The 27708-nt window shown below is 42.2% G+C and overlaps 1 protein-coding gene across 6 annotated transcripts in view; it reads left to right on the top strand.

Moving 5' to 3' along the window:
• LOC131137843 (ryanodine receptor 1-like) overlaps positions 1-27708 on the top strand; it is a 47181-nt gene continuing 19473 nt past the window's right edge. For 3 of the 6 annotated variants that reach the window (XM_058086205.1, XM_058086202.1, XM_058086204.1), the window contains exons 1-81: positions 1-157; positions 3494-3613; positions 3683-3781; positions 3877-3897; positions 3973-4047; positions 4143-4221; positions 4473-4585; positions 4665-4764; positions 4843-4939; positions 5022-5096; positions 5176-5332; positions 5409-5573; positions 5679-5800; positions 5884-6070; positions 6140-6275; positions 7115-7210; positions 7327-7445; positions 7521-7654; positions 7733-7974; positions 8066-8258; positions 8341-8557; positions 8625-8729; positions 8814-8917; positions 8996-9079; positions 9171-9330; positions 9397-9544; positions 9617-9822; positions 9899-10073; positions 10327-10535; positions 10626-10984; positions 11061-11190; positions 11281-11441; positions 11509-11671; positions 11754-11840; positions 11914-12140; positions 12757-13195; positions 13260-13844; positions 13921-14121; positions 14189-14300; positions 14376-14519; positions 14626-14899; positions 14986-15100; positions 15172-15304; positions 15398-15492; positions 15560-15695; positions 15761-15947; positions 16013-16124; positions 16206-16326; positions 16602-16771; positions 16851-17071; positions 17143-17233; positions 17491-17631; positions 17714-17877; positions 17974-18052; positions 18165-18254; positions 18322-18462; positions 18544-18621; positions 18848-18923; positions 19008-19131; positions 19516-19631; positions 19738-19805; positions 19899-20020; positions 20159-20208; positions 20285-20345; positions 20431-20557; positions 20812-20923; positions 21017-21098; positions 21161-21291; positions 21377-21697; positions 21789-22029; positions 22118-22205; positions 22558-22650; positions 23038-23052; positions 25769-25939; positions 26010-26069; positions 26154-26288; positions 26370-26482; positions 26558-26654; positions 26741-26850; positions 26946-26997; positions 27071-27163. In XM_058086205.1, coding sequence (XP_057942188.1) covers positions 110-157; positions 3494-3613; positions 3683-3781; positions 3877-3897; positions 3973-4047; positions 4143-4221; positions 4473-4585; positions 4665-4764; positions 4843-4939; positions 5022-5096; positions 5176-5332; positions 5409-5573; positions 5679-5800; positions 5884-6070; positions 6140-6275; positions 7115-7210; positions 7327-7445; positions 7521-7654; positions 7733-7974; positions 8066-8258; positions 8341-8557; positions 8625-8729; positions 8814-8917; positions 8996-9079; positions 9171-9330; positions 9397-9544; positions 9617-9822; positions 9899-10073; positions 10327-10535; positions 10626-10984; positions 11061-11190; positions 11281-11441; positions 11509-11671; positions 11754-11840; positions 11914-12140; positions 12757-13195; positions 13260-13844; positions 13921-14121; positions 14189-14300; positions 14376-14519; positions 14626-14899; positions 14986-15100; positions 15172-15304; positions 15398-15492; positions 15560-15695; positions 15761-15947; positions 16013-16124; positions 16206-16326; positions 16602-16771; positions 16851-17071; positions 17143-17233; positions 17491-17631; positions 17714-17877; positions 17974-18052; positions 18165-18254; positions 18322-18462; positions 18544-18621; positions 18848-18923; positions 19008-19131; positions 19516-19631; positions 19738-19805; positions 19899-20020; positions 20159-20208; positions 20285-20345; positions 20431-20557; positions 20812-20923; positions 21017-21098; positions 21161-21291; positions 21377-21697; positions 21789-22029; positions 22118-22205; positions 22558-22650; positions 23038-23052; positions 25769-25939; positions 26010-26069; positions 26154-26288; positions 26370-26482; positions 26558-26654; positions 26741-26850; positions 26946-26997; positions 27071-27163 — 11400 coding nt within the window. In that variant the 5' untranslated portion in view covers positions 1-109. The remainder of the gene's footprint in view (positions 158-3493; positions 3614-3682; positions 3782-3876; positions 3898-3972; positions 4048-4142; positions 4222-4472; positions 4586-4664; positions 4765-4842; positions 4940-5021; positions 5097-5175; positions 5333-5408; positions 5574-5678; positions 5801-5883; positions 6071-6139; positions 6276-7114; positions 7211-7326; positions 7446-7520; positions 7655-7732; positions 7975-8065; positions 8259-8340; positions 8558-8624; positions 8730-8813; positions 8918-8995; positions 9080-9170; positions 9331-9396; positions 9545-9616; positions 9823-9898; positions 10074-10326; positions 10536-10625; positions 10985-11060; positions 11191-11280; positions 11442-11508; positions 11672-11753; positions 11841-11913; positions 12141-12756; positions 13196-13259; positions 13845-13920; positions 14122-14188; positions 14301-14375; positions 14520-14625; positions 14900-14985; positions 15101-15171; positions 15305-15397; positions 15493-15559; positions 15696-15760; positions 15948-16012; positions 16125-16205; positions 16327-16601; positions 16772-16850; positions 17072-17142; positions 17234-17490; positions 17632-17713; positions 17878-17973; positions 18053-18164; positions 18255-18321; positions 18463-18543; positions 18622-18847; positions 18924-19007; positions 19132-19515; positions 19632-19737; positions 19806-19898; positions 20021-20158; positions 20209-20284; positions 20346-20430; positions 20558-20811; positions 20924-21016; positions 21099-21160; positions 21292-21376; positions 21698-21788; positions 22030-22117; positions 22206-22557; positions 22651-23037; positions 23053-25768; positions 25940-26009; positions 26070-26153; positions 26289-26369; positions 26483-26557; positions 26655-26740; positions 26851-26945; positions 26998-27070; positions 27164-27708) is intronic. The other 3 variants (XM_058086208.1, XM_058086207.1, XM_058086206.1) reach the window with 2 other exon arrangements.

The following is a 27708-nucleotide window of genomic DNA, read 5'->3' as shown; positions in this document are numbered from 1 at the left end:
TCGCCCTTCACAAACCCTTCAGTAACATTTCCCCTTTCCTTGCAGTCACCAGGAGAACCAAGAAGCTAATTTCTCTCAATCAAGGTGGTGCTCTTAATGCCTCAGCAGAATGGCAGAAGGTGCAGATGGAGAGGAAGAGATTCAGTTCTTGCGTACGGTAAGTGATGCTGTATTCTTCTTCTTGGATAAAAACATACAAAATATAGCTTCTATTGTACAACAGACAACCATCTGAGTGTTTGTATTAATGACACTTAGATTGACAAGAACAGTTGGCTGGTCTTGTAGGCATTGTTATCTATTTATATCCCTGTGGATACTTGATATTGTTATGGTTTATCATCAAGAAGAAATGGTCTCTTAAGCTTTATAACACAAAGAAAGTAATTGAAAAGTTTTTGTGCACAGCTTTTACTTACTATAGAAAATTACATTGTATCAACTTTTATTTAGTACAATCTTCGAATAGACGCAACAACATGGATGAAGGTCATCACAATCTCATTCTCTTCCATGCAAAAACGATAAACCCACTTTATATTTAATCCAGTTGAATTAAAAAGATAACTTTGACGAATGTTCCAGTTGCCACTGTGACGCAGCCTGAGCCAAAGCACGCTAACAATGCTTCATAAAGTGTGTGTCAGTTGCTGAGGTCTATATATACTGTGTGAGGATTAGCAGATTCAAAGCCAGGCCCGTTTCAGCACCTGCTTACTTCAGTCCTTGTGGGAATCGGGCCGCTGAGGATATCAGAGACACACATTTGATATCACCCGACCCCTTCCAAAATGTTACATGTACTCATAACACTATGTATTTATTAATGTTAATGCTTTGCAGCAATACCCCAATTGTTATTAGCCCAGAGGTGTCATAATAACAGCTGTCCTTGTGTCTGTAGGTCAGTCAGTCTGTCAGCCTGCATTGGCATAGCTGTACACACATTAATTTAGAATCACAACGTCATAGAAACTTAACACGCACATCTGTCATTCGCTTTGCCTGCACTCTGAGTAGATTAGGTGTACCAGCAGCACTGCAGACATATACAGTATGTTTGTTACACTGATAGTTATTGTCAATTATTCTATGAGCAATGTCAATTAAATCATTCATCTATCATCATGTTCTAAATCATGCTAAATGGTGATTTATTTATTTACTCACTGACCATATTCTCTGATGTGACCTGATTTCAACAACATTTCTAGGTTTCCATTTATACAGATCTATTATATCGTTGACTCCTGGTCAGCACATTGTGTTTTGCCATGCAGCTCTCATAGGGCTCCTTAATAATTGCTTAGTGACAAAGTGGTATACTGTGGTTGTCACTTCTCATATACCGTGTTACTTGGATTTTTGTCATTAATCCATTCCAAAAGTTCAGATGAAAACTGAACTATATACAAACTCAATCAATTGTTCCCATGAGAAAAAAATCAAATACAAATAATCCGTTCCAGACACAAAACTTATCTTGGAGAGAATTGTTGGTGGAATAGAGAAGGAGGAGTTTCATTCATTTTAGAATCATTCATTTAGATTCATTTTTGTCAAACCTAACTCTAAAAAGTGGATGATGAGACCTCAATTGAACTTTATTGTAAAAAAAACAAAAAACAACAACCTTCAACAGCAGGTACAGTCATCATTACACACACTTGACGGGCTAACTTTCTGTAGTGTAGTTCCTTCTACATCTACTAACTATTCTAAATATGATTCTATTGTAAGAAGCTCCGAGTTCCTTATTGAATCCAATTGTGTTTCTCAAGTTTTTCAGAGTGGATTATTGTGCCATATACTCAATAAAAAAACAAAAACACATATTAAAGATGATTAAATCTTTAAAAATGATATAATCTGTCTATAGTGTCCCAAATCTAAAAGAACCACTACCCAGTATACTATTCTGCGGAATGATGCATAGGCAAACGGGCTAGTTTGTTAGGCGCACTGTTTACCAAGATAGTGTATGAAAATCGAGACATATTTTGGGGAATAATTTTTGTTGAAATCCTACGACAACGGCGGTACTTACACGGTTAAATATTTTTGTGTCGGTACGAGATTTATGGAAAGACAGATTATACTTTTGTCTCTGACACACTTCAATGGATACATAATTGATGATGGTGCAGTCAAGACATTAGAAAAGCTTGAGATGGATTCTACGAGAAATACCTCGCCCTCTCAAGAACAGCTCAATCGTTCATATTGTTAGGTATATGTTCCATAATGATTTAACACAGTAGACACTGTGGTAAGTCTGTGTGAGTCCAAGCAAGCCAACTAAACTAATTACATTTTGATTGAATCAGGATAATATGGGACACGCTTTCCAATGAAATCTGAAATATCTAGTGCTTTCCAAAGGGGGATGTGCGAACAGCAGGTGCAGGGGCTTGAAATAGAGAGCTTGTGTGACAGGGTGGGGGAAGCACAGCCAGATTCGGAGAGCAAGACAGGCTGGCCACAATAATGGCAGCAATACGGTAAAAAATACTGTAAATATTATGGCCAAAAGCAATTTAAGTAAGTAAGTAAGTAAGTCAAATGCATTCAATGATATCAATAAATAATAATCCTTTCCCTTTCAAGGCTGCATGGCGAACGAGTGGTTAGTGCGCAGGCCTCACAGCTCGATTCCACCCTCGGCCATCTCTGTGTGGAGTTTGCATGTTCTCCCCGTGCTTGCGTGGGTTTTCTCTGGGTATTCCGGTTTCCTGCCACATTCCAAAAACATGCTAGGTTAATTGGTGACTCAAAATTGTCCATAGGTATGAATGTGAGTGAGAATGATTGTTTGTCTATATGTGCCCTGTGATTGGTTGGGGACCAGTCCAGGGTGTACCCCGCCTCTCACCCGAAGACAGCTGGGATAGGCTCCAGCATGCCCGCGACCCTCGTGAGGATAAGCGGTAGAAAATGAATGAATGAATAGTCCTTTCAATATTAAATGTTAACCTGTAATTCTAAGACATCAGAGCATTTAATAGCCTAAATGCTACGTCAATGGGCTGCACGGCGGTCTAGTGGTTAGCACGCAGACCTCACAGCTAGAAGACCCAAGTTCAATACCACCCTCGGCCATCTCTGTGTGGAGTTTGCATGTTCTCCCCGTGCATGTGTGGGTTTTCTCCGGGTACTCCGGTTTCCTTCCACATTCCAAAAACATGCTAGGTTAATTGGTGACTCCAAATTGTATGAATGTGAGTGTGAATGGTTGTTTGTCTATATGTGCCCTGTGATTGACTGGTGACCAGTCCAGGGTGTACCCCGCCTCTTGCTTGAAGACAGCTGGGATAGGCTCCAGCACCCCCGCGACCCTCGTGAGGATAAGCGGTAGAAAATGAATGAATGAATGCTATGTCAATGTCCCTTAATCGGATTGTTTTGACAATGGTGTGACATAAATGCAATTTGCACATGAAGGCCCATCCTGAATATATTTGTACTCACTTTCTACTCATGTTGTGTGTTGTAGGATGATCAAGTGGTTCTGCAATGCACAGCCTCCATTTTAAAAGAGCAGATCAAAGTCTGCCTCTCATGTGAAGGATTCGGGAATCGTCTCTGTTTCCTGGAGACCACCTCCAATGCTCAGGTGTCGTGTGATGTGCTTTTTTTTCCCAATTTCTTTGTTGCTATATGCTAAAGACTTGTCACGTTTCAGAATGTACCACCTGATTTGGCGATCTGCTGCTTCATACTGGAGCAGTCCTTATCTGTGCGTGCGCTACAGGAGATGCTGTCCAACACTTCTGTGGATGAGGTCAGCCATTCTCTATTCTTAATAAGATAGACTTTTAAAATGATCTCACTTTTACATTTTTCGACCCCTGTTTTTGTCTCCCATGTCTCCCATAGGCTGTGGATTTGGACAAATGGGTAAGTTAATCAGACTTTTCTGTCCAAGAGGTCACAATTGACCAATTGACCCACCTTTCTACCTGCTTATGTCAGTCTTCACAAGGTGGGGGTCATCGTACTCTCTTGTACGGACATGCCATCCTCTTAAAACACACTCATTCAAGCATGGTGAGCACACCTACACTCAGATATGTTGTTTAAATGTTTGTCTGTAACCCTTCACTATTTTATCTTCTTTGACATCCTTTTTGTTTTTGCCACAGTACTTGAGCTGTTTGACAACATCACGCTCTCTCACAGACAAGCTGGCATTTGATGTGGGCTTGCAGGAAGACTCCACAGGTGCCTGCAAACTTTAGCACTCACAGTATAGCAGATTCAATATTACAAATTCACAGCAAAGGCATTCATAGTTAAGAAATAAGCCTGAGCCAGCCATAATTCTGTTGGCTGGCACTGTAAATAAAGGTCCCTAGGTGCTGAGTAGCAATTTACTTTTAAGTGGGAGCCATTGCTAATACAGTCATTCTGTTTGCTCGTTCTAGTCAGCACCAGGCTAGCTAGAAACATGTCTATACATTTGTGAATTGCAGGAGAAGCCTGCTGGTGGACAATCCATCCGGCCTCCAAGCAGAGATCTGAAGGCGAGAAAGTCCGAGTGGGAGATGATCTGATTCTTGTCAGTGTTTCATCAGAGCGATATTTGGTAAATGCTAATTGTATGAACGTTCACTGGTCATTTGCTGACAATGTGTCTTTAATTCCTAATGTTTATTTCATGTCAGCATCTGTCCTACGCCAGCGGTGACTTAATGGTCGATGCTTCCTTCATGCAAACCTTGTGGACAATGACTCCTGTGATGTCGGGTTGTGAGCTAGCTGAAGGTCTGCTTATCTTCTTGTTGTTATAATGTTGTTATATGTATAAATCTCCTTTAGCAGTGTGACTGTCACCGTCTGTAGGTTTTCTGACTGGAGGATATGTGCTTAGACTCTTCCATGGTCACATGGATGAGTGTTTGGCGATCCCAGCAGCTGACCAAGGAGATGATCAACGCAGGTGACCGCAGGCAACCTCTCAAATACTCACTCCAATTGGGCATAAAAAATTTTTAAAACATGTTTTTTTTAATGTTTTTAAGAGTTGCTCATTATGAAGGAGGAGCTGTGTGCAGTCACGCTCGGTCCTTATGGAGACTTGAGCCACTGCGTATCGCGTAAGTCTTCTTCTTTCTGAACTTCCAATTTGAATGATTGGCAGTTTGTCTTTTCATTTTCTAATTTGTGGAAATTCAGGTGGAGCGGTGGTCACATTAAATGGGGCCAGTCATTTAGGATACGTCACATAACAACCGGAAGGTACCTTTTCCTGGATGAAGAAAAGGGGCTGCTATTGGTGGACAGTGAGAAAGCCAATTCTAAAATGGCAGCCTTCTGCTTCAGAATTTCCAAGGTGAGTGACATGCAAGCAAGTGGAAACAAACATAAAGAACAACACATAAAGAAAACACTCTTCATGTAAACTACAGGAAAAAATCGAAGTCACTCAGAAGCGTGATGTGGAAGGGATGGGCATTCCTGAGATTAAGTATGGAGAGTCCATGTGTTTTGTGCAACATGCTTCATCTGGTCTCTGGCTCACATATGCAGCTGTGGATGCCAAATCTGCCCGTTTAGGTCCTCTGAAGAGAAAGGTAATTAATTAATCCAGATTATAGAGGAAATAGACTGCTGTTATCATGGCCATACATATGTATGTATAGCTGGCTTGTGAGCATCATCGTTTGTTCAACTCATAGGCCATCCTCCATAAAGAAGGTCACATGGATGATGCACTCACAGTTGCACGCTCTCAGACTGAAGAATCCCAAGCCGCGAGGATGATTTACAGTACAACAGGCCTCTTCAACCAGTTCATCAAGTACTGTTAATAATTTCACACACAATGTTCTTACTGTCCATTAGTTTTGTTATACTATAAATATGTTCTCCGTTTGTCACCAGAGGTCTAGATGCCCTGAGTGGGAAAAACAAATCTGCAAATCCGCCTAATCTCCCGATGGACACGGTGGTGCTCTCACTTCAAGACCTGATTTTTTACTTCCGTCCCCCTGAGGAGGAGCTGGAACATGAGGACAAACAGTTCAAGCTCCGTTCCCTCAAGAACAGACAGAACCTTTTTCAGGAAGAGGTTCATCTAATTTACTACCACTTGCAATCATTTTAAAGACTTCTTCTAAGTGTTTGCTGTTCTTGACAGGGGATGATTACCCTCGTTTTGGACTGCGTTGATCGTCTCAATGTCTACAACACAGCGGCACACTTCTCAGAATATGCTGGGGAAGAAGCTGCAGAGTCATGGAAGGAGATAGTAAATTTACTCTATGAGTTGCTAGGTAGGACTGTCCTGCCCTCCTAAATGCAACACTTTTGTTTTTGTTCCCATCTTTCATGAGCTGAACTCAATGATCTAAAACTCTTTCAATGTACTACAGAAAAGGCCTGCCTGTCTCAAATATTGTTCACAAATGTTAAGTCCAAGCAAAATGGTGCAATCATCTATCCATACATAAACAACATACTATGCAGTGAGACAAGATGACAGGAGAGGATGATTGGGCGATGAAGGAGAGGGAGAAAGGGGAATGACAAGAGAAGAGGGGAGGGGAAAAATGCAATTCCAAACTAAATTCCTAATGAGGGAACACAGTGTAGGACTTAAAAAACCTTGACATACATTTGCACAAGTAAACACATTTTTTACACAACATGAACACAAGACTAGCGCCACAAAGCCAGCCATAGCTGTCTGCAGCCAATTAGCGGCGCAAGCCTTGGTCGCCGTCATGCCCGCCCAAGGGTGGGGGGTGGATATAGCGGTGGATAAAAGTATGAGACGGGACTAAACGAGACATAAGAAGCAAGCAAAGCAGGGAAGATAAGGGATAAGGGAGGAAAGGGAAAGATGCGACCGCCTTTGTTGAGAGCCAAAGAGAACTGGGTGTAGGCATAAGAAGATAGTGATTAGACAACATGATTAATGTATAGGTGCATCTTTAGCTGGCCCCAAAAAAGGCCACTCTAAATTTACAATATTGTGTATGTAGAAAATACTTTTGATTTTTGAGTCCAGCTCATGAAAGATGGGAGCTAGACGTGTTGCATTTATATTTTTGTTGAATGTATCAGTTCAGATTGCATTAAACGTCATGTTTGCTGCTTTTTCTTCCCGAAGCTTCTCTGATCCGAGGCAATCGATCAAACTGTGCGCTGTTCTGCGATAACCTTGACTGGCTGGTCAGTAAATTAGATCGTTTGGAGGCCTCTTCAGGTATTTCAGAAGCTCTGTTTGTGTTATTATCTTTAAATATGCTCACTTAAGATATTGCACTCTTCATTGGATGGAAGTAGGGAAATATTACTTCTGATGTAATGTTTTTATTATAGGCATCCTGGAAGTGTTGTACTGTGTTCTGATTGAGAGTCCAGAGGTTCTCAATATCATCCAGGAGAATCACATCAAATCCATCATTTCTTTACTGGATAAGCACGGACGCAATCACAAGGTCTGGAACATATAATGTATTTCACAGTATAAGGTAGCACCCACCAGAAAATCCTCATGGGTTTCTATTGTCTAGGTTCTCGATGTGCTCTGCTCTTTATGTGTGTGCAACGGTGTGGCTGTGAGGTCAAACCAAAACCTAATTACAGAGAATCTACTTCCCGGCCGTGACCTCCTCCTTCAAACCAACATTATCAATTATGTCACCAGGTGAGTTTGGATGATTGTGTAGTGCAAGTGAAATAAAGATGTTGTCTAAAGAACACTTGTTTTGTAATCTGCTTCTAGCATGAGACCCAACATTTTTCTTGGCACCTGCGAAGGATCCACTCAGTATAAAAAGTGGTATTTTGAGGTGATGGTGGATCACGTTGAGCCGTTCCTTACTGCTCAGCCATATCACCTGCGTGTGGGCTGGGCTCTGACGGAGGGATACAGCCCGTACCCCGGTGGAGGCGAGGGCTGGGGGGCCAATGGTGTCGGGGATGATCTCTACTCCTACGCTTTTGATGGGCTTCACCTCTGGTCAGGTAAAATGAACGTTCTTGTTTCTCCACACAATACATTGACTATTTTATCTGTATTGCTAACAATTTGATACATGTTTGTTTTTGTTGTCAGGCCGTGTTCCGCGCCATGTCGCCACGCCTAATCAGCACATTCTGGCAGCAGAGGATGTGGTCAGCTGCTGTTTGGACCTGAATGTGCCCAGCATTTCGTTCCGCATCAACGGCCATCCTGTTCAGGGCATGTTTGAGAACTTCAACTTGGATGGCCTCTTCTTCCCTGTTGTCAGCTTCTCTGCAGGCGTAAAGTAATTAAAATAGAATAATATAATAAGTAGACTGTTGTTAACATGTGAGACTGAGAAAAAAAAAATCCTCCCCAACTGCCAGGATCCGATTCCTTCTTGGCGGCCGTCATGGGGATTTTAAGTTCCTTCCACCTCCGGGCTATGCTCCTTGCTACGAGGCAGTGTTGCCAAGGGATCGTTTGCGGATCGAGCCCATTAAGGAGTATAAACATGACTTTGATGGTGTCCGTAATCTGCTCGGTCCAACACAGTCCCTCTCACACACTTCCTTCACTCCCTGCCCTGTGGACACTATACAGGTAAAAGGTCATCATCTGAATCATTCTGAGAATGGCACAAGGACTCTTTGTTTTGTTTGCCTTCCAGATTGTACTTCCTCCCCATTTGGAGCGTATTCGAGAGAAGCTAGCCGAGAATAGCCACGAGTTATGGGCAGTGACTCGCATTGAGCAAGGGTGGACCTACGGACCAGTGAGTGTTATTCCTTCAAGTCACCTACAATATAACACTCTCTAGAACAGATCTTGTGCTCTCCTTTTGAATGGCTGAATAAAGTTTCGGGATGACAACAAGAAGCTGCACCCATGCCTGGTTGACTTCCAGAGTCTGCCTGAACCAGAGAAAAACTATAACTTGGCAATGTCAGGAGAAACTCTCAAGTAAGTCAGTGCCTTAGTTTGAATGAAAAATGAAAACCACATAATTGTGTCTCTAATGGCGTGGACACCATTTTAAAGGACTTTGCTGGCACTGGGCTGCCATGTAGGAATGGGAGATGAGAAAGCAGAGGAGAATCTCAAAAGAACCAAGCTTCCTAAAACGTGTGTTTTTGAAACTTTGTGTCAAAATGATTCATTCTTAAGCAGAATGAAGCACCCAATGACCTTTTTGACATAACATTGTTTTTTATAGTTATATGCAGAGTAGCGGCTATAAGCCTGCTCCCCTGGACCTCAACCACGTCAAGCTGACTCCTAATCAGAACACTCTCGTTGAGAGACTGGCGGAAAATGGACACAATGTGTGGGCCAGAGATCGAGTTCGCCAGGGCTGGACGTACAGTATCGTGCAGGTACCCTTCTGCAGTGAAGACATGAAAATAAATTGCCATTGTTTTAACAACTACTTTCCTGAATAGGATATCATGAACAAGCGTAATCCTCGTCTGGTTCCTTACAACCTTTTGGATGAGAAGACCAAAAAGACTAACAGAGATACAGTTTGTGCAGCGGTTCGCACCCTCATTGGCTATGGCTACAACATTGAACCACCTGACCAGGAGAGCAGTACGTCTAGTAAAGGACAGCATGAATATATATAACTTTGTGTTCACCTATGCTCCACTTGTGTCTCTGCAGGTGGACATGGAGCAGGCAGCTCTCGTGGAGATAAGATCAGAGTGTTCAGAGCAGAGAAGTCTTACGCTGTCACACAGGGGAAGTGGTATTTTGAATTTGAGGCTGTGACGGTTGGAGAGATGAGAGTGGGCTGGGCCCGACCCAGCGTTCGAGCTGACACTGAACTTGGTGCAGATGAGTGGGCCTATGTCTTCAACGGTTTCAAGGTGAGAGCGAGTAAGAGTTTGCATTTTTGTGAAGGACCGGAGTGTGAAAATCTACATAAACATTTTTTCCATCCAGGCACAACGATGGCACGTGGGAAATGAGTCATTTGGTCGTCAGTGGCAATCTGGCGACGTGGTGGGTTGCATGATTGACCTAACAGAGATGAACATCATGTTCACACTCAATGGAGAGATGTTGATCAGTGACTCGGGCTCAGAGATGGCCTTTAAGGACATTGAGATCGGAGAGGGTACGTAAAGTAACTGTACATATGGACATTACCATTTCGCTAACAGGTAGTACAAATGGAAGAATGGTTATGTTTGTCTCAGTTGGGATTAGGGCTCTTTGCAAGCCAAGAACATCTTACATTTTAAATTCTAGTAGAACTAAAGGATGAAATCCAACCCCTGATTTAATTTATTAAGAGGTCTGTTTTATTGTCCATATGGTGTCTGAACACATGTTTCTAATGCTCTTACCTGGTGCAATAATATCTCTAGGCTTCATACCTGTATGCAGTCTGGGCTTGTCCCAGGTGGGCCGCATCAACTTGGGTCAGAATGTCAGCAGCCTCCGTTACTTTACCATCTGCGGTCTCCAGGAGGGATTCGAACCCTTTGCCATCAACATGAAAAGAGACATCACAATGTGGTTCAGCAAGAGCCTTCCTCAGTACATTACTGTACCAACTGAACACCCTCACATTGAGGTAATGTGTTGTCTTCATCAGTTACTGTACTTTTGTTATTTTTGAGCATCATTCATCATGTCAGTAATTGCTGCCGTGTATGCATTCTAGGTGTCTCGTGTTGACGGAACAGTGGAAACTGCCCCCTGTCTCAAGGTGACCCACAAGACATTTGGATCCCAGAATGCCAACACAGATTTGCTGTTCTTCAGGCTCAGCATGCCAGTGGAGTTCCACGAGACTTTCAAAGTCCCTGCAGGGACCACCCTCCTCACTCGTGCCCTCACTATCCCTGAGGATGAGGTGGTAGAGGTGGATCCAGACTCTGACTTTGAAATACTCAAGAAGTCAGCCACCCGCAAAGAACAGGAGGAAGAGAAGAAAGAACCCTCTGTGCCTAAGGAGATACCTGCCCTCAAGAACGGCGAAAACGAGAAGGATGCTTCCACTGAGAAAAGCAAGAAAAAAGGGTTTGTCTAGTTGTGAGGAGACTCGAGGACTCCATCTTTTGTCATATGGAGTCATTGCTCTTACTCTTTATTACAGATTCCTTTTCAAGGCCAAGAAGGCTGCATTAATAACTCCACCACCTGTTGTTCCCACCATGCCCCGCTTGGTGGAAGACGTAGTGCCAGATGACAGGGATGACATGGACATAATCCTCAACACCACCACGGTATTAGGTCATTTTTAGAATCATGTATAATCCATAGCCAGTGTGCAAATGTAGATCCCCTAATTTATATGAAACTACTTCCCTTACCAGTACTACTATTCTGTACGAGTGTTTGCGGGCCAGGAGCCAAGTGGGGTGTGGGTGGGCTGGATCACACCTGACTATCACCAGTACGATCCACATTTTGACCTCAGCAAAGTGAGGAATGTAACGGTCACCGTAGGTGATGATAAAGGCAACATTCATGACAGGTAAAACTATAAAAGGATATTGTTTATGACTGATAAACCTGCGCTCACTGAATTATCGTTGTCACAGTATAAAACGCAGTAACTGCTACATGGTATGCGGAGGTGAATTCAGCAGCTCCCAGCAAACCCGAGTGAGCCAGGAAGACTTTGTGATTGGCTGCCTCATCGATTTGGACACAGGACTCATGACCTTTACTGCGAATGGAAAAGAGATCAACACATTCTACCAGGTTCAATAACATTTTGCAGTATATGACCCACAGTTTTGTGTAAAGTTATTGTTGTTTAATGCAACATTATTGTGTCTTTCAGGTGGAGCCCAATACAAAACTGTTTCCAGCTGTCTTTGTCCTGCCTTCTAGTCAGAATATGATCCAGTTTGAGCTTGGCAAACTCAAGGTCAGCTCCAGTCACAGCCATAAAATCTTCCGAATAACACACTGGTAACTATTTTCAACTGTGCACTTGACAGAACATTATGCCGATCTCCGCGGCCATGTTCAGGAGTGAACGCAAGAACCCAGTGCCCCAGTGCCCTCCCAGGTTGGACGTCCAAATGTTAACCCCGGTCATCTGGAGCCGCATGCCCAACCACTTCTTGGCTCCAGAGACAGGACGCATTAGTGAAAGACTGGGATGGCTTGTTCAGTGCCAGGAGCCGCTCACCATGATGGCCCTCCATATTCCAGAAGAGAACAGGTCAGTGTCAGTGCACTTCATTACACCTGCACATCGAGTGAGTGCCAATGCAATAACTGTTTCAAACATGGGACACCTGTTTTAACTTATACATGTAAAAATACAGTAAAAACAGGAAATAATGTAAAGAGATACAGAGAATAATAATATGTACTGTATAGAAAATAATAATAATTTAATATAGAGAATATTTTTAGTTTTACATGCAGAAAACAATCCAAAATAATTATAAATAACAAATTAAATAAACAATTGTAATGTTTAAGATCAATTTTATTTTTATTGAGGACTCTTGTTGGTGAAGAGGACTGGAGAGGGAGTAGAGGAGCGACTTTCCTTGGCCCCATGGTGATTTATTTAGTAGTCACACTATTTAATTAGTGGTCAAACTCACAGACAGTGAATGATACTGTACATGGCAAACAAACTCGTTTGTTACATGCATAATTATATGATAACGAGGCAGTGTTTGGCAAAATTTGGAGCTAAAAACAAAAACTGGGGCACGCGGAAACCAAGGTTTGACTGTAAATATAAAAGGCATACATTTTGCAGACACTGCAGTCACACTTTGTTGCTGTTTTTCAGGCAAATCTAACCTTGTCGTGTCTTCCAGGTGCATTGACATTCTAGAGCTATCCGAACGAATGGACTTGCTGAAGTTTCACTATCACACTCTGAAGCTGTATGGTTCAGTCTGTGCTCTGGGCAACAACCGTGTGGCTCATGCTCTGTGTAGCCACGTGGATGAATCCCAGCTCTTCTACGCCATAGAGAACACCTACCTTCCCGGACCAATGAGGAGTGGCTTTTATGACCTGCTTATCAGCATGCACCTTGAGTCCGCAAAGAGGAACCGGTTGGGAACCAATAAGGAATTCATAGTTCCAATGTCAGACGAGACACGTAGCATCACTTTGTATTCTGACAAGTCGCATGCTTTACCGGGTGTTGGTCTCACCACATGCCTGCGTCCCAAGCTCCATTTTTCCTCCATTGGGTTTGTCGGAACAGATCCAGACATCTACACACTGAGTCCTGTAGTTCCTTTGCAGGTGAACTACAACATATAGAATACAGGCTAGAATAACCTCACTAATATATTTTTTTTATTTGCAGGTACTCAAGACTAAAGCGTTAAACATGCTTATAGAAGCTGTGCAAGATGGAGGCCAAGCCATGAGAGATCCTGTCGGGGGTAGTGTTGAGTTCCATTTTGTGCCAATCCTGAAGCTCATCAGTACCCTCCTTATCATGGGTGTGTTTGACGATGAAGATGTCACTCACATCCTGGAGATGATTGAGCCAACAGTCTTTGGTGGTAAGAAGACAGAGGAGCCTGTTGAAGAGATTGTTAAAGTCAAGGAAGAGAAGGAACCTAAAGTGACTCTAAAAGCGCAGCTAGACAAAGATGAAGCGCAAGAAGATGTACTGGAAGAGGAAGGGGAGGAGGAGTTTGAAGATGATGGACTTGGGGAAGAGCAGGAGGAAGAGTTGGAGGAAGAGGAAGAAGAATTGGAGGAGGCGGAACCCATTTTGCCACATGAAGAAATGGTAGATGAGACAGAGCCAGTGAATGGGGAGAAAGGAGCAGACGAGACAGAGAAAGACATCAAACCTGGTGAGATGAGCGGTGAGGCTAAAGAGGAACATTTCGAGCAAGGACTGTTCCAAATGAAGCTACCTGAGTCTGTCAAATTACAGGTATGCTGTGTTGTTTATCTACAAAAAGCCATGCAATGCAATAATGATAATACTATTACTAACTTTTCTCCTTCAGATGTGTACTCTGCTGCAGTATTTCTGTGACTGCGAGCTCCGCCACAGGGTAGAAGCCATCATAGCCTTTTCCGACAAACTAGTCAGCCAGATACAGTCCAACCAGAGGCAACGGTACAATGAGTTGATGTTGGCTTTCACAATGAGTGCTGCCGAGACCGCACGCAAGACCCGTGAATTCCGATCCCCACCACAAGAACAGGTAGACACTCTCTTCCTCGTTTTTTTTAGAACTGAAATTAGAGCTACATTTGCTTTTAAATTTATAGGTCAACATGCTCATGAACTTCAAGAACTGTGCAGAAGATGAAGACTGCCCAGTTCCAGAAGAAGTCCGTGAAGCTCTGCAAGCCTTTCACAATGCTCTACTCGAACATTGTGGTCAGTTGTGTTACAGACAGTAGCATTTGAAAGGGACACTTTAAAGATCTGGTGTCAAAGTATATTCTTATTCAGGTGTCCATATTGAGGAGGAGGAGCAAGAGGAGGTGATAGATTATTCTCTACGTGGACGACTGTTCCGTTTACTGGAAAGGGTGAAAAAAATCCGCCAGAAGAAAGTTGAAGAGGAGCCTGAACCCGAGGAAGATAAAAAACCAAGTGAGCCTGCCTTTTTATGCTACTGCAAACACGCCCATATGAGTTATCGAAGCGATAATTATTCAACAGCATTATTGTTTCACACATTGTACCCTTTACTCCTCAGCCACCCTTCAGGAGCTGATTTCCCATACTATGATCCACTGGGCCCAGGAGTCCTTTATCCAGAACCCAGAGCTTGTTCGTATGATGTTCAGCCTCCTCCACAGGCAGTATGATGGACTGGGGGAACTCATCCGTGCCCTCCCTAAGGCCTACACCATAAATGCAGTCTCGATCCAGGACACTATGGATCTGTTGGAGTGCTTGGGCCAGATCCGCTCCCTTCTTATAGTCCAGATGGGTCCAGAGGAGGAGAGGCTCATGATTCAAAGCATTGGGTTGATATTTTTTTCATATGTTTTTACCATGTTTTTACCATGTCAAATCACTTCACTCAATTTCTCCATGAACTTTCCCCTCTTAGGAATATTATGAGCAACAAAGTTTTCTATCAGCACCCGAACTTGATGAGAGCTCTGGGCATGCATGAAACTGTCATGGAGGTCATGGTTAATGTACTAGGAGGGGGGGACTCAAAGGTACATACATTTGTATAGATAAATCCAAATATATTGCATGTTCCAAATAAACAATACTTTTCTTCCCACAGGAGATCAGGTTTCCCCGTGTGGTGACAAACTGTTGTCGCTTTCTGTGCTATTTCTGTCGTATCAGTCGTCAGAACCAGCGCTCTATGTTTGATCATCTCAGCTATCTGCTGCAGAACAGCGGCATCGGCCTGGGTGATTGTATTTCCCATGATGCAGCTATGGATCTTGATGATTGCTTTTAAGACAGGATGTGTGTGAAGCTGGATATTATATGATGTTCTGTAGGAATGCGAGGCTCCACCCCTTTGGATGTGGCTGCAGCCTCATGTATTGACAACAATGAACTGGCGTTGGCTCTACAAGAACAAGATCTAGAAATGGTAAAAGGAAACCGATATTTACAATAGATGTTGCAAAGTGTTGCAAAGTGGAATGATGTATTTCCAGGTGGTGAAGTATTTAGCTGGATGTGGACTTCAGAGCTGTCCGATGCTGCTTTCAAAAGGCTACCCAGACATCGGCTGGAATCCATGTGGAGGAGAGAAATACCTTGATTTTCTGCGTTTTGCTGTATTTGTCAATGGTCCGTTTTGTAATTTACTCTAGAATTTAATATTTTTGTATCTAACACAAATTTATGTTCCCCAGGAGAGAGCGTAGAAGAGAATGCCAACGTCGTGGTGCGCCTCCTTATCCGGAGGCCTGAATGCTTCGGTCCAGCCCTGAGAGGGGAAGGTGGTAATGGTCTTTTGGCTGCCATTGAAGAAGCCATCAAAATATCAGAGGATCCTGCAAGAGACGGTCCAAGTGTGAAGAAAGACAGACGCTTTCCCATGTAAGATTCATCTATTGAATGAATATTCCATGATCACCTGTTAAGCCGTAGTCTTTTATTTGTAGGTTTGGAGGGGAGGAGCAACATGAAGAAAACAGGGTGCACCTTGGAAACGCCATCATGTCATTCTACTCGGCCCTTATTGACTTGCTGGGGCGTTGTGCCCCCGAGATGCACGTAAGTGGCTTACTTGAGTTCTCAGACAGGTAAGACAGAACGGAAATTTTACTGAGGGACTGAAGATATTATCTCTTGCAGTTGATCCAGGCTGGAAAAGGCGAGGCCCTGAGGATTCGAGCTATCCTAAGGTCTCTGGTTCCTATTGAGGATTTGGTGGGAGTCATTAGCCTTCCTGTTCAGATTCCTTCTTTTGGAAAAGGTAAACAGTGACGGCTCACTTGTACCTTTATCCAGCATATTTGGATAGTATGTGAGTATACTGTAATGTACAATATTAAGCAGGTAATAATAATATAATATAATAATACTTCTTTTTTGGCTTTGATCTTTTGACAAAGTGATCCCATCTTTCAGATCATATCCCTATATTCAATGAAATAACTTTTATTACCCCTAAAAGCAGGCTTACAGTGGCTGACTGATGCCTATTGCTAAATGTGTCCATGTAATGTGTGCTTTTTATGTCTTCTTTAGACAACAGCATCATCGAACCAAAGATGTCAGCCAGTTTTGTGCCAGATCACAAAGCTCCGATGGTTCTGTTCCTGGACAGAGTGTATGGTATTGATAATCAGGATTTCCTCCTCCATGTGCTGGAGGTGGGCTTTCTCCCCGACATGAGGGCTGCTGCCTCTCTTGACACAGTAAGGTTTTACAGACAACGCTGATGTGTTTTTCACAGTTGCATATTATTTTTTTACTGTTGTGTTTTCGGCCCACTAGGCTGCCTTCAGCACCACCGAGATGGCCCTCGCTCTGAACCGTTACCTGTGCTCTGCTGTGCTGCCACTCATCACCAAGTGTGCCCCACTCTTTGCTGGCAGTGATCACCGAGCTATCATGATTGACTCCATGTTGCACACAATCTACCGGCTTTCTCGTGGACGAGCATTTACAAAGGCCCAACGGGACATCATTGAGGAGTGCCTTATGGCTTTGTGCAAGTGAGAAAACTTATGAAGGCATTTCATATTTTTGATTTCCTGATGTTTATATGTGGTTATCTTCGCTGCAGGCATCTACGCCCATCTATGCTTCAGCATCTGCTCCGACGGTTGGTGTTTGATGTGCCCATTCTCAATGAGTATGCCAAAATGCCACTGAAAGTAAGTCAATCTTTAAAGAAATCTTCTAGAAAAAATATAAATAGAATTTGACATGGTGATGTTAATGATCCCAAATAAATCTAAATGAGAGAGAACTAAATATTTGTCTCATTTTGAATGGGTATGCTATTTTTTTTACTTTATCCAGAAGGGAAGGTAATAGCATTTACAAGGTTGTCCTTCATGTATTTTTTCAGCATCACCCAGCATTCACATTTGTAATGGAACTGCGATTTGTATTTTCCTGTGTCCTACAGCTGTTGACCAACCACTATGAGCGTTGCTGGAAATATTACTGCCTCCCCAATGGTTGGGCCAACTTTGGTGTTGCATCAGAGGAAGAGCTGCACCTGACCCGCAAACTGTTCTGGGGCATCTTTGAGTCCCTTGCACACAAGGTAATGAAAGAATAAGATGAAAGAATTGCTAATGTTAGACTGTGTGCAGAGTAACATTGTTTTTTTTGTTTGTGATTTCCAGAAATTTGATGCTGAGATTTTCAAAATCTCTATGCCATGCATTTGTGCCATCGCCGGCGCCATTCCTCCGGACTACGTAGATGCCAGCTATTCTTCCAAAACAGAAAAGAAGGCATCAGTGGATGCAGAGGGCAACTTTGATCCGAAACCTGTCGAGACCACAAAGTGAGCAGATTTTTTTTCACTTTTCTTTTGTTTTTAATTCTCTTGATATAACTTTCAAGTTAACCTATTCAATAAAAAAAAATCTGTCTCAAACAGCACCATCATCCCAGAAAGACTGGATGCGTTTATCAACAAATACGCTGAATATACTCATGATAAATGGGCTTTTGAAAAGGTAAATGATTATTTAGCACATTTACAAAAGTATGTTTTGGTTAGGTAAATTAATGCAATTTAATTAAAGCCAATATAAGAGTTGAATCAAAAATTCTGCCTCCATGTTCCAGATCCAGAATAATTGGTCATACGGTGAAGTCCTGGATGAAAATGCAAAAACTCACCCCATGCTTAGACCATACAAGACATTCTCAGAGAAGGTATGTGTGCATGTATATTTATTTCATTTGTCTGTGCCTCTGACAGCACTGATGCCGTTGCTTACAGGACAAAGAGATCTACCGCTGGCCTATCAAAGAGTCCATCAAGGCCATGCTGGCATGGGAGTGGACCATAGACAAGGCCAGAGAGGAAGAAGAATCAGAAAAGAAAAAGGCGGCATCGCGGAAAATCTCACAGACAGCTCAGGTGCACAGCAGTAGGATGCTTTATTTACATCACTATAGATGTGCTATAGGGTGATAATATGTGACAATTATCTCCTTCAAGGCAACCTACGACCCAAGCCACGGTTACAGTCCACAGCCTATTGACATCACACACATGGCTCTCTCAAGAGACTTACAGGTATTTTAGGCTTCCATCCATCCATTGTATATGCCGCTTACCCTCATGAGGCTCACAGGGGTATGCTGGAGCCTATCCCAGCTGACTTTGGGCAAGAGGCATACAGACAACCAATCACATTCACCCTCACATTCTACATATTGGTACTTAAGAGTCGCCAATTAACGTAACATTTTGAGCGTCTAATTCATTCCATACTATCAACATTTATGTTTGTTCTGTCCAGTCTATGGCTGAACAGCTGGCAGAAAATTATCATAATACATGGGGTAGGAAGAAGAAGCTGGAGCTTCAAGCCAAAGGTAAGGTATTTATCAGAATAAGGTGCTGCCTATTAATAGACTTTGTTTAGCGATCTTAAAGGGTGTTGATTCTATTCAATGCAGGTGGTGGGACACATCCTCTTCTGGTTCCATATGACACTCTGACTGCAAAAGAAAAGGCACGAGACAGGGAGAAGGCCTATGAGCTGCTCAAGTTCCTGCAGCTAAATGGATATGCAGTCACAAGGTAACAGTACATGTACACAGAACAAAGGATTTAACAGAGCATACTGTATATACTGTATGTGTATATTTTCTGTTTGCTTGCATATTGTTCATCAAAATAATTTATTTTTCCCTCGCAAAATATCTGCAATGGAATCCAACTTCACGAAAATGTGCTTATCATGATTCGGTCTGGAACGACCAAGGATTATTGGAAGACTTTTTGGGGGGGCAAAAATATGGTAATTCAGGCGGAGGGACATTTACATGATGTTACATTAGCGCTGCCACATTATTATATGTCAAGTATGGTTGAGATGTATAGTGGCTGTCTAGAAATAAAAATATTGGATTCCTGTTTTTTCAAATGTCTTCATACTGTAAATATGCTTTATTTTTTTATCAGGGGCTTGAAAGACATGGAGTCTGACATTTCTTCCATCGAGAAAAGATTTGCTTACGGCTTTCTGCAGAAGCTGCTGAAATGGATGGAAATCGCCCAGGAGTTTATTGCTCATCTCGGTACTGAGGGACAAATATTTTCAATAGCTTGTCTTCCGTGCAGTGCAGTGGTCATGGAGTAAGAGAAGTCATTTCTTTGACTGTTTCTTTACAATGTGCATTCCAGAGGCTGTAGTAAGCAGTGGACGCGTAGAAAAGTCTCCTCATGAACAGGAAATCAAGTTCTTTGCAAAGGTGTGACTAATGTCTAGTGACTAATGTATACTGTGAACCTAAACCTGTCTTGAGCCACTCGCTGTACTAAGTGTGCGAGATCAACTCTTTCAGATCCTGATGCCGCTGATTAACCAGTATTTCAAAAATCACTGCCTCTACTTCTTGTCCACTCCTGCCAAAGTCCTGGGTAGTGGTGGCCATTCGTCCAATAAGGAGAAAGAGATGATTGCAAGGTGAGGTCTCTCTTATAATGCACGTTATGCATTCTTTACATTTCCACTCTTTAACATTTCATCAACTTTTGCTGTTTATGTATCTTCTTTCGTTTCCCTTTCATTCGTTTCCTGTCTTCCTTTTCTTCTATCTGTTAGTATCTTCTGTAAAATGTCTGCTCTGGTGAGACACAGAGTTTCTCTCTTTGGTAAGCGGATTCCCCTCCACAAACCTGAAATGATGCTGTAAAATTTCTTCATGTGGAATTATACTTCTATGTGCAGGAACGGATGCACCGGCCATTGTCAATTGTCTTCACATTCTGGCCCGATCGTTGGATGCAAGGTTTAGTACTGTGTATTTCAATACTGCTACATGCATTCAATACAATTTCTGTGTTTTCTTTTAAACATTCTTTCTTTGTGTTTAGAACTGTTATGAAGTCGGGGCCAGAGATAGTTAAAGCTGGCTTGCGATCATTCTTTGAGAGTGCTGCTGATGATATAGAGAAGATGGTGGAGAACCTTAAACTGGGCAAAGTATCAAAAGGCAATCAGGTACTGGATGCACATATGGTGGTCCTCGGGTTGCAGGTGGTTTACCGTTTACATATGACTTGGTTTCTAGACTGTGATAGTTTTAGTTTGTTGGTTTATTTGGAATGTATTCAAAGTTATATAGGAATAAATTGCATCCAAACAGTTTCACATTTTGTGAGTCAAGTTTTAGTGTAAAGCTCTTTAATCTACCTATCATACAGTACTTATACTGTATATACATATACACATGCATTTTTTCCCTTTCCTGATAGCAAGTGAAAGGCGTATCCCAGAATATCAACTACACAACCATTGCTTTGCTCCCAGTGCTCACTTCCCTGTTTGATCACATTGCCCAGCACCAGTTTGGAGATGATGTCATGTGTAAGTTCTTTGACATCAATATTAGATGTTCTCACACTTGTCCTTCAACATAACATTGCTGCACATCACTGACGTCTGTCTGCTTGCACATAGTGGATGACCTGCAGATGTCGTGCTATCGAATCATGTGTAGCATCTACTCCCTTGGGACCGTCAAGAATCCACATGTTGAGAGGTAAACAGCAAGACTACATGTATTTAAGGGTTTGATCCTGATTATACTCTTGATATTTCCAGACAGAGACCAGCTCTGGGAGAGTGTTTGGCTCACCTGGCAGCAGCCATGCCAGTGGCCTACTTGGAGCCCTATCTAAATGAATACAATGCTTTCTCTGTCTACACTACCAAGACCCCCAGAGAAAGAGCTAGTGAGTTTGCTCAAGTGGTGCACATATTTTATGTAAAAAATATATATTTTTTAAAGAATTAAAAATTATTCTTCTCCTATGAAAGTCTTGGGCCTTCCCAATGAAGTCCAAGAGCTTTGTCCAGATATACCAGAGCTGGATTCCCTTCTGAAAGAGATTGGAGACTTGGCAGAGTCAGGGGCCCGCTATACAGAGATGCCGCATGTCATTGAGATCACTTTGCCTATGCTGTGTAACTATCTGCCTCGCTGGTGGGAACGAGGATCTGAGAACTTCACTGACATGGAGGGTCAACTTTGCACTGCGGTCACATCAGAACACCTCAATCAGTTACTTGGCAGCATTATGAAAATTGTAGTCAACAACCTGGGTATAGATGAAGCCTCCTGGATGAAGAGGTTGGCTGGTGAGGAATGTTTTTATTGTATTGACATGTCATACAGACACAGTCTCGAAAATATAGCCCATAGATGACACCATTTCTCTCTCCTTCCCAGTGTTTTCACAGCCCATTGTGAGTCGGGCCAAACCTGAAATGCTCAAATCCCATTTCATCCCAACGATGGAGAAGCTGAAAAAGCGCACATCAAAGGTGGTGGCTGAGGAAGACCATTTGCGGATGGAGGGCAAATCAGAAGGTGACGAGGAAGACGGCACCATTCGAGATGAGTTTGCTGTCCTCTGCCGAGACCTGTATGCTTTGTACCCGCTCCTCATCCGCTACGTGGACAACAACAGGTAAAACTAGAACTTTGTCATAAACATTCATGCAATATTATCTGAAAAATACAGGAAAATCAGTGACTAATAATTTACTTTACCACAGGGCAAAATGGCTGACATGCCCGGACCCTGATGCTGAGGAACTCTTCCGCATGGTTGGAGAGGTCTTTATATTCTGGTCGAAATCTCACGTGAGTCCAAACCTACTAAAACTGCTTTTATTGGCTCAGTAGGTATGAATATGTATGAATGTGAGTGTGATTGGCTGGCGACCAGTCCAGGGTGTACCCCGCCTCTCCCCCAAAGACCACTGGGATAGGCTCCAGCAGGCCTGAGACCCCCGTGAGGATAAGCAGTACAGAAAATGGATGGATGGATGTATGGATGGATGAAAGTTGATTTGGAGTGCTTGAGAAAGCAAAACCAATGTTGTAATACTAACGGTTAATTGAATAGTGGCATTAATTGACGCATTAACAGTCGTAACTATTTACATGGATGTGTTACTGTTTGTGTCTTTTTTGCTTCCTGATGCCAATGCAGAACTTCAAGCGAGAGGAGCAGAATTTTGTGGTGATGAATGAGATCAATAACATGTCATTCCTCACTGCTGATAGCAAGAGCAAAATGAGCAAGGTGAGTTCTTGGACATGTTCGGTGAGGCTGCTAATATAAGTCCACTATTTATGGTAGAGAACATACAGAACATTATATAAAAGGTATATGTTCCACGTATTTATACACTGTAGTTTAATAATTGAACCACTACTTAAGCCACTACTTTATATCATGACCAAATAATTGCATAGATTTTGACATATTAATATTTATTACAGGCTGGCATCACTATTTTTATTCTTCATTGTTATTTGTTTACAGTACTTTGTGGATATCCATACTGCTGCTTTTGTTAATGAAGGTTTGATGAAGCAATTTAAAAGTGAAAGCAGCTATGTTAACGATATTCTCTCTTTGGCTGTCTCTTTTTGTCCTCACCTGTTGGGTTGCGGCTGGGTTTTCCAGGGCGGGGACTCAGAGGTTAGACCTTGTTCCTGCACGACCGCTGTGCTGACCGCATGGCACCTCACTTTGGGGGAGCTTTTCATCAACCTCCCCAGCACACTGGCACTTCTGATCCTCATCATGTCTTAATGCATACACACATAATACTGTATATCTATAATATATGGACAAAGGTATTGAGACTCTTTATTATTTAATCAATCTGGATTTAATCCCTTACTAGCTCCTTTTGGGACAGCATGTCCACAAAGGCATGCTTGGTGTAGAAGAACCTCATGTTCTTTTGGGTAAATTGATAACAAATCCCACAAACATACTTTTCACATGCTGGAGTTGAAATGGGCAAATGTCCCAATACATTTGTTCATATAGTCTATAAGTAGACTTAGACGCACATATAGAGTCATATGCACTTTGCATAGCGAGCCATGGCCTGGCATGTCTAAAGTGGTGAAACATTTCCAGCACAAGCAGTTGTGACCGCTGTGTCAGTTGATATGTTATCATTGCTATAAATACTGACAAATTTTTATTAATAGAATATGAAAATCCTTTCCAGAACAGCTTAGGTTTACAGCATGGATATCCTGTAAACTGATCACTGTGGCTGTAGGATTGAAAGACACGTACACTACTCTCTTAAAGGATCACTGGACACAGGGCAGACATGCCTGGTCCTGCCAGTGTGCGAGGGGGGGGAGTCTGGAGACGTTTGATGAAAGTACTCAGCTGTAGAATTGGGCTCATGGCACTGGACTTTGCACCAAGCCCACAGTGGCGGTGAGAGCACAGTGCCATCATGCTGTCAGTTTGCTCTCTGTTGATGATAGTTGAGTTCGAGTCTTCTACAATGTCTCTTGTTTCCTTTCCTAGCAGGTATGTTGACCTGTAGCTTGTGTAATGCAGCTTTCTACCACTAGAAGATGATGTTAGCCTTCTCTGTGCTCTTTCTTCTCTCCTCCCTTCCTATGAACTCCTTCAAGTATGCAAACCCACTAACAAACTTGAAGCTTAACATGACTGAGGCATATCCTTATAGAGACAGCTTTGGGGTTGCCATGTTAGAATGTGCTCCAAATGACCATGGGTTTAACCAATACATTCATTCACACTTAATATCTACATGTTTCCCACTAGAACGCTTCGCAGCCTGTTTCCTTGAAACTAGTCTTCCATAACACACTTGCATCAGAAACAGAAGTCAAGACAAGGCTGATGCACTGACTATACACATTATATGATGATAATAATATGCAAATAATATGTATGAAAGATTCAGCTTTCAAGTACTGGCACAACATTAGGTACATTTGTATAGAGTTGTATTTAAACTTTTACTATATGGTATATACTATATGGTATGGTATGTTTCTTATGAATATTGTTCTTTGACACATTTGACAAATTCAGTACCAACTCTGGAATGAAAAAGTTTCCTTATAATTATAGATAACATACTATACATACTTTAGTCCAAATTAAATCGTGCACTTTATCATCACACATGCTTTTGCACAATGGAGATCCCAGAAAGAGCATCATTTAAAAGGCCTAAACACAGAAGCAGGAAAGGAGTGCAGGAGGCAAAGCACAGGGACTAGCTGTGTTAACAGCCGATAACTACTTACTAAAATTACTAAATTAACAATTCATTTTGTTATATCGCTACTGGGGGTTTCACAAGGTCACAAGATCTCACAAGATTACAACCTGATGAGATTTCTTGTTTGGAGAAAAGTTGTCTCACAAGAACAGGGAACTATGGCATCGCTATTATGAATGGTAATACAGTAATACAGAAGTGGCAGTTACTGTAACCGCACATAGCTGCTTTACACATAGATGTTTGGACTTTTCTGCACTATTAATCACCAAGTGGTTTTATTTATACTTGAACATAAACTTTACAAGCACCAGCAATCACTGGTTCTGCTTCATAACATGTTTCATATGTAAAATAGATCCATGTTGACAATTTAGCACAATGGTTGCTATGCTAAGCGATTAGGAGTGCACATTAAAAGGGAAAGACAGTAAATGTTTCTTGTATCATGCATGTGGAGTGGAGCTGCACCTCCAATTGTGCCCAAGTATCACCATGCAATGCTGGTCTGAAAGCTGCATAAACCCCTCCACAATACAACCCAACCCCTGACCAGTAACCAATTGTTTTTCTTAAAATCAATGTTAAAATCTCATCTCGTTCTTGTGAACCCGATCTCATGCATCGTCTTGTCTCGTGAGATGGGACCCTTGTGACACCCCTAATCGCTACCCTCTTCTTCTATTGTTTACTAAAGCAACTGCCATACAGCGAATGTTTGATCACTGTCATTCTGCTCACCATTATCTGAATGGGTTGTCTACTAATATTTTCATTGCACGCTTTGTCAAACCATTTTTTACAGATTAAAATTCCTTTAATTCCCACTGTTGTTCAGCTCCACTGTCACAAAGCCAGCTAGACCCTCACGTTGCTCACACACTTTTATCACCTCTACTTACCACACTGAGCTCAGAGAATTTAGGTTTTTATCTTTCTTCAGTCAAATGTAATAGAATATTTAATGCCTTCCTGGGTTTATTGTAGAGTAGCATCAATCAGCCAGCCATGATGAATTCTTGGAAAAGAATTTCAGGGCTTTAATTACTCTGGCGTGTTTGGGACCCAGCAGTGTCTTTTGTGACACATGATGAGATACTGTGAATACTTGCTTCTACTCTCTGTCAGGGTGGAGGCTCGGATGCAGAGCGTACCAAGAAGAAGAAACGGGGGGATCGCTACTCGGTGCAGACCTCTCTCATTGTTGCTGCTTTGAAGAAGATGCTCCCAATAGGTCTCAACATGTGCTCCCCTGCTGATCAGGAGCTTATTAACTTGGCTAAGATTCGATACTCTTTGGTAATTCTGATGGAAACACTCTTAACAATGAACACATGAAACAATTGATTGCTTTTTTTTTACCTTTCAGAGAGACACTGATGAAGAAGTGAGGGAGTTTCTACAGAATAATCTTCACCTGCAGGGAAAGGTTAAATTGCCTGATGATTCCCATATGCAAGTTTGTGGAGTTGGGATCAATCACACTTCCTAAACCTCTCTGTGCTGTGGACAGGTGGACAACCCATCCATGCGCTGGCAGATGGCCCTCTACAAGGAAATGGCAGGAAAGGCAGAGGATGCCGATGCACCAGAGAAAGTGGTCAAGAGAGTGCAGGAGGTCTCCGCCGTCCTCTATCATCTTGAAGTGGTGAGCAACAATTCCTTACCTGTCCTCATCGACTATGAAAGAAAGAAACGTGTGATTTTCATACCTTTATCTCATTTATAGACTGAGCACCCGTTTAAATCCAAGAAGATGGTATGGCATAAATTGTTATCCAAGCAGAGACGCAGGGCTGTAGTTGCTTGCTTCAGAATGACACCACTGTACAACATCCCAAGGTAAATACAGCTCCACTCACTGGCTGCAGTATTATGTACACCTGCAATATAAAATGTATTTTTTTGTTGTTACAGGCACAGAGCTTCCAATATGTTCCTTGAAGGTTACAAGCGAAACTGGCTTCACACTGAGGGTTACTCATTTGAAGACAGAATGATAGATGACTTGTCTGTAGGTGTCCACAATAACTCTCACATCTAATTTGTATTTTATATTTTCTGCTCACCGTAAACTATGCTCTCCATCATGTATTGCAGAAAGCAATGGAGCAAGAGGAAGGAGACGAAGAGGAGGAGAAAGAAACAAAGCCGGATCCCCTCCACCAGCTTATTCTGCATTTTAGTCGCACTGCTCTCACAGAAAAAAGGTTTTAGCAGTGAAACGGTTCATTGTGGTAAAAAAGATATTAAGCCATATTTCAATAGGGCATTCATTTTTCTCTGTTGTCATCTCTCATTTCAGTAAACTTGACACAGATCATCTCTATATGGCATATGCAGACATTATGGCAAAGGTGGGTCCTTTTTAAAGCTTTTAAGTTGCACAAAAGTCAAACTTACATACCTATCCTGTTCTGCATCGTTTAGAGTTGCCATATTGATGAGGAAGAAGAAGGGGGAGAGGAAATGTTGGAAGATGCTGAGGATGAGATGTCCTTTGAGGTGCGACAGTCGGAACTGGTAATGGGCGGCGAGGGGCTGGGGACCAGGAACACAGCGGAGCGGTAGCTCTCGACGCATTGAGTGGCCTCATCATCACGACATTATTTCACCATCATCATCACCCTTTCTGATCTGATATACGTCTTCATCCCTCTATGCTTGTTTGAGTTTTGTTAGGAATTCAAAAGCCCCAATCCAGATGTTTGCTTGGTGTCAGCAGCAGTAATTTCTATACAGTATGTATATACGATGGGGGTAAAATCAATGTGGGGCACCACTTTTATCTGGATTGGGTCTAATTAGATATCATAGTTAATGTAAATATTGCTCCAGTCTAATCATACTAATAATTAACAAATCTAAAGTTACATCATCAGGCATGTGAATCACTCCACTACTGAGCTATTTTTTTATGCTTTTTATAATATTTTACTCTTGTATTACAAACAAACACATTTGGTGCCGAGCCCAGTCACAACTCTCAATTTTCCTTTTTTTTGTGTGTGTGTGCCGTCCAGCCATTGGGGCAGATAGTATTGTTGCCCTTACATGCTAAACAGATT

Source organism: Doryrhamphus excisus, chromosome 11 (genome assembly GCF_030265055.1).
Source record: "Doryrhamphus excisus isolate RoL2022-K1 chromosome 11, RoL_Dexc_1.0, whole genome shotgun sequence".
Taxonomy (NCBI): Eukaryota; Metazoa; Chordata; class Actinopteri; order Syngnathiformes; family Syngnathidae; genus Doryrhamphus; species Doryrhamphus excisus.
Note: the sequence above shows the minus strand (reverse complement) of the source record. Positions and strands in the feature narration are given on the sequence as shown.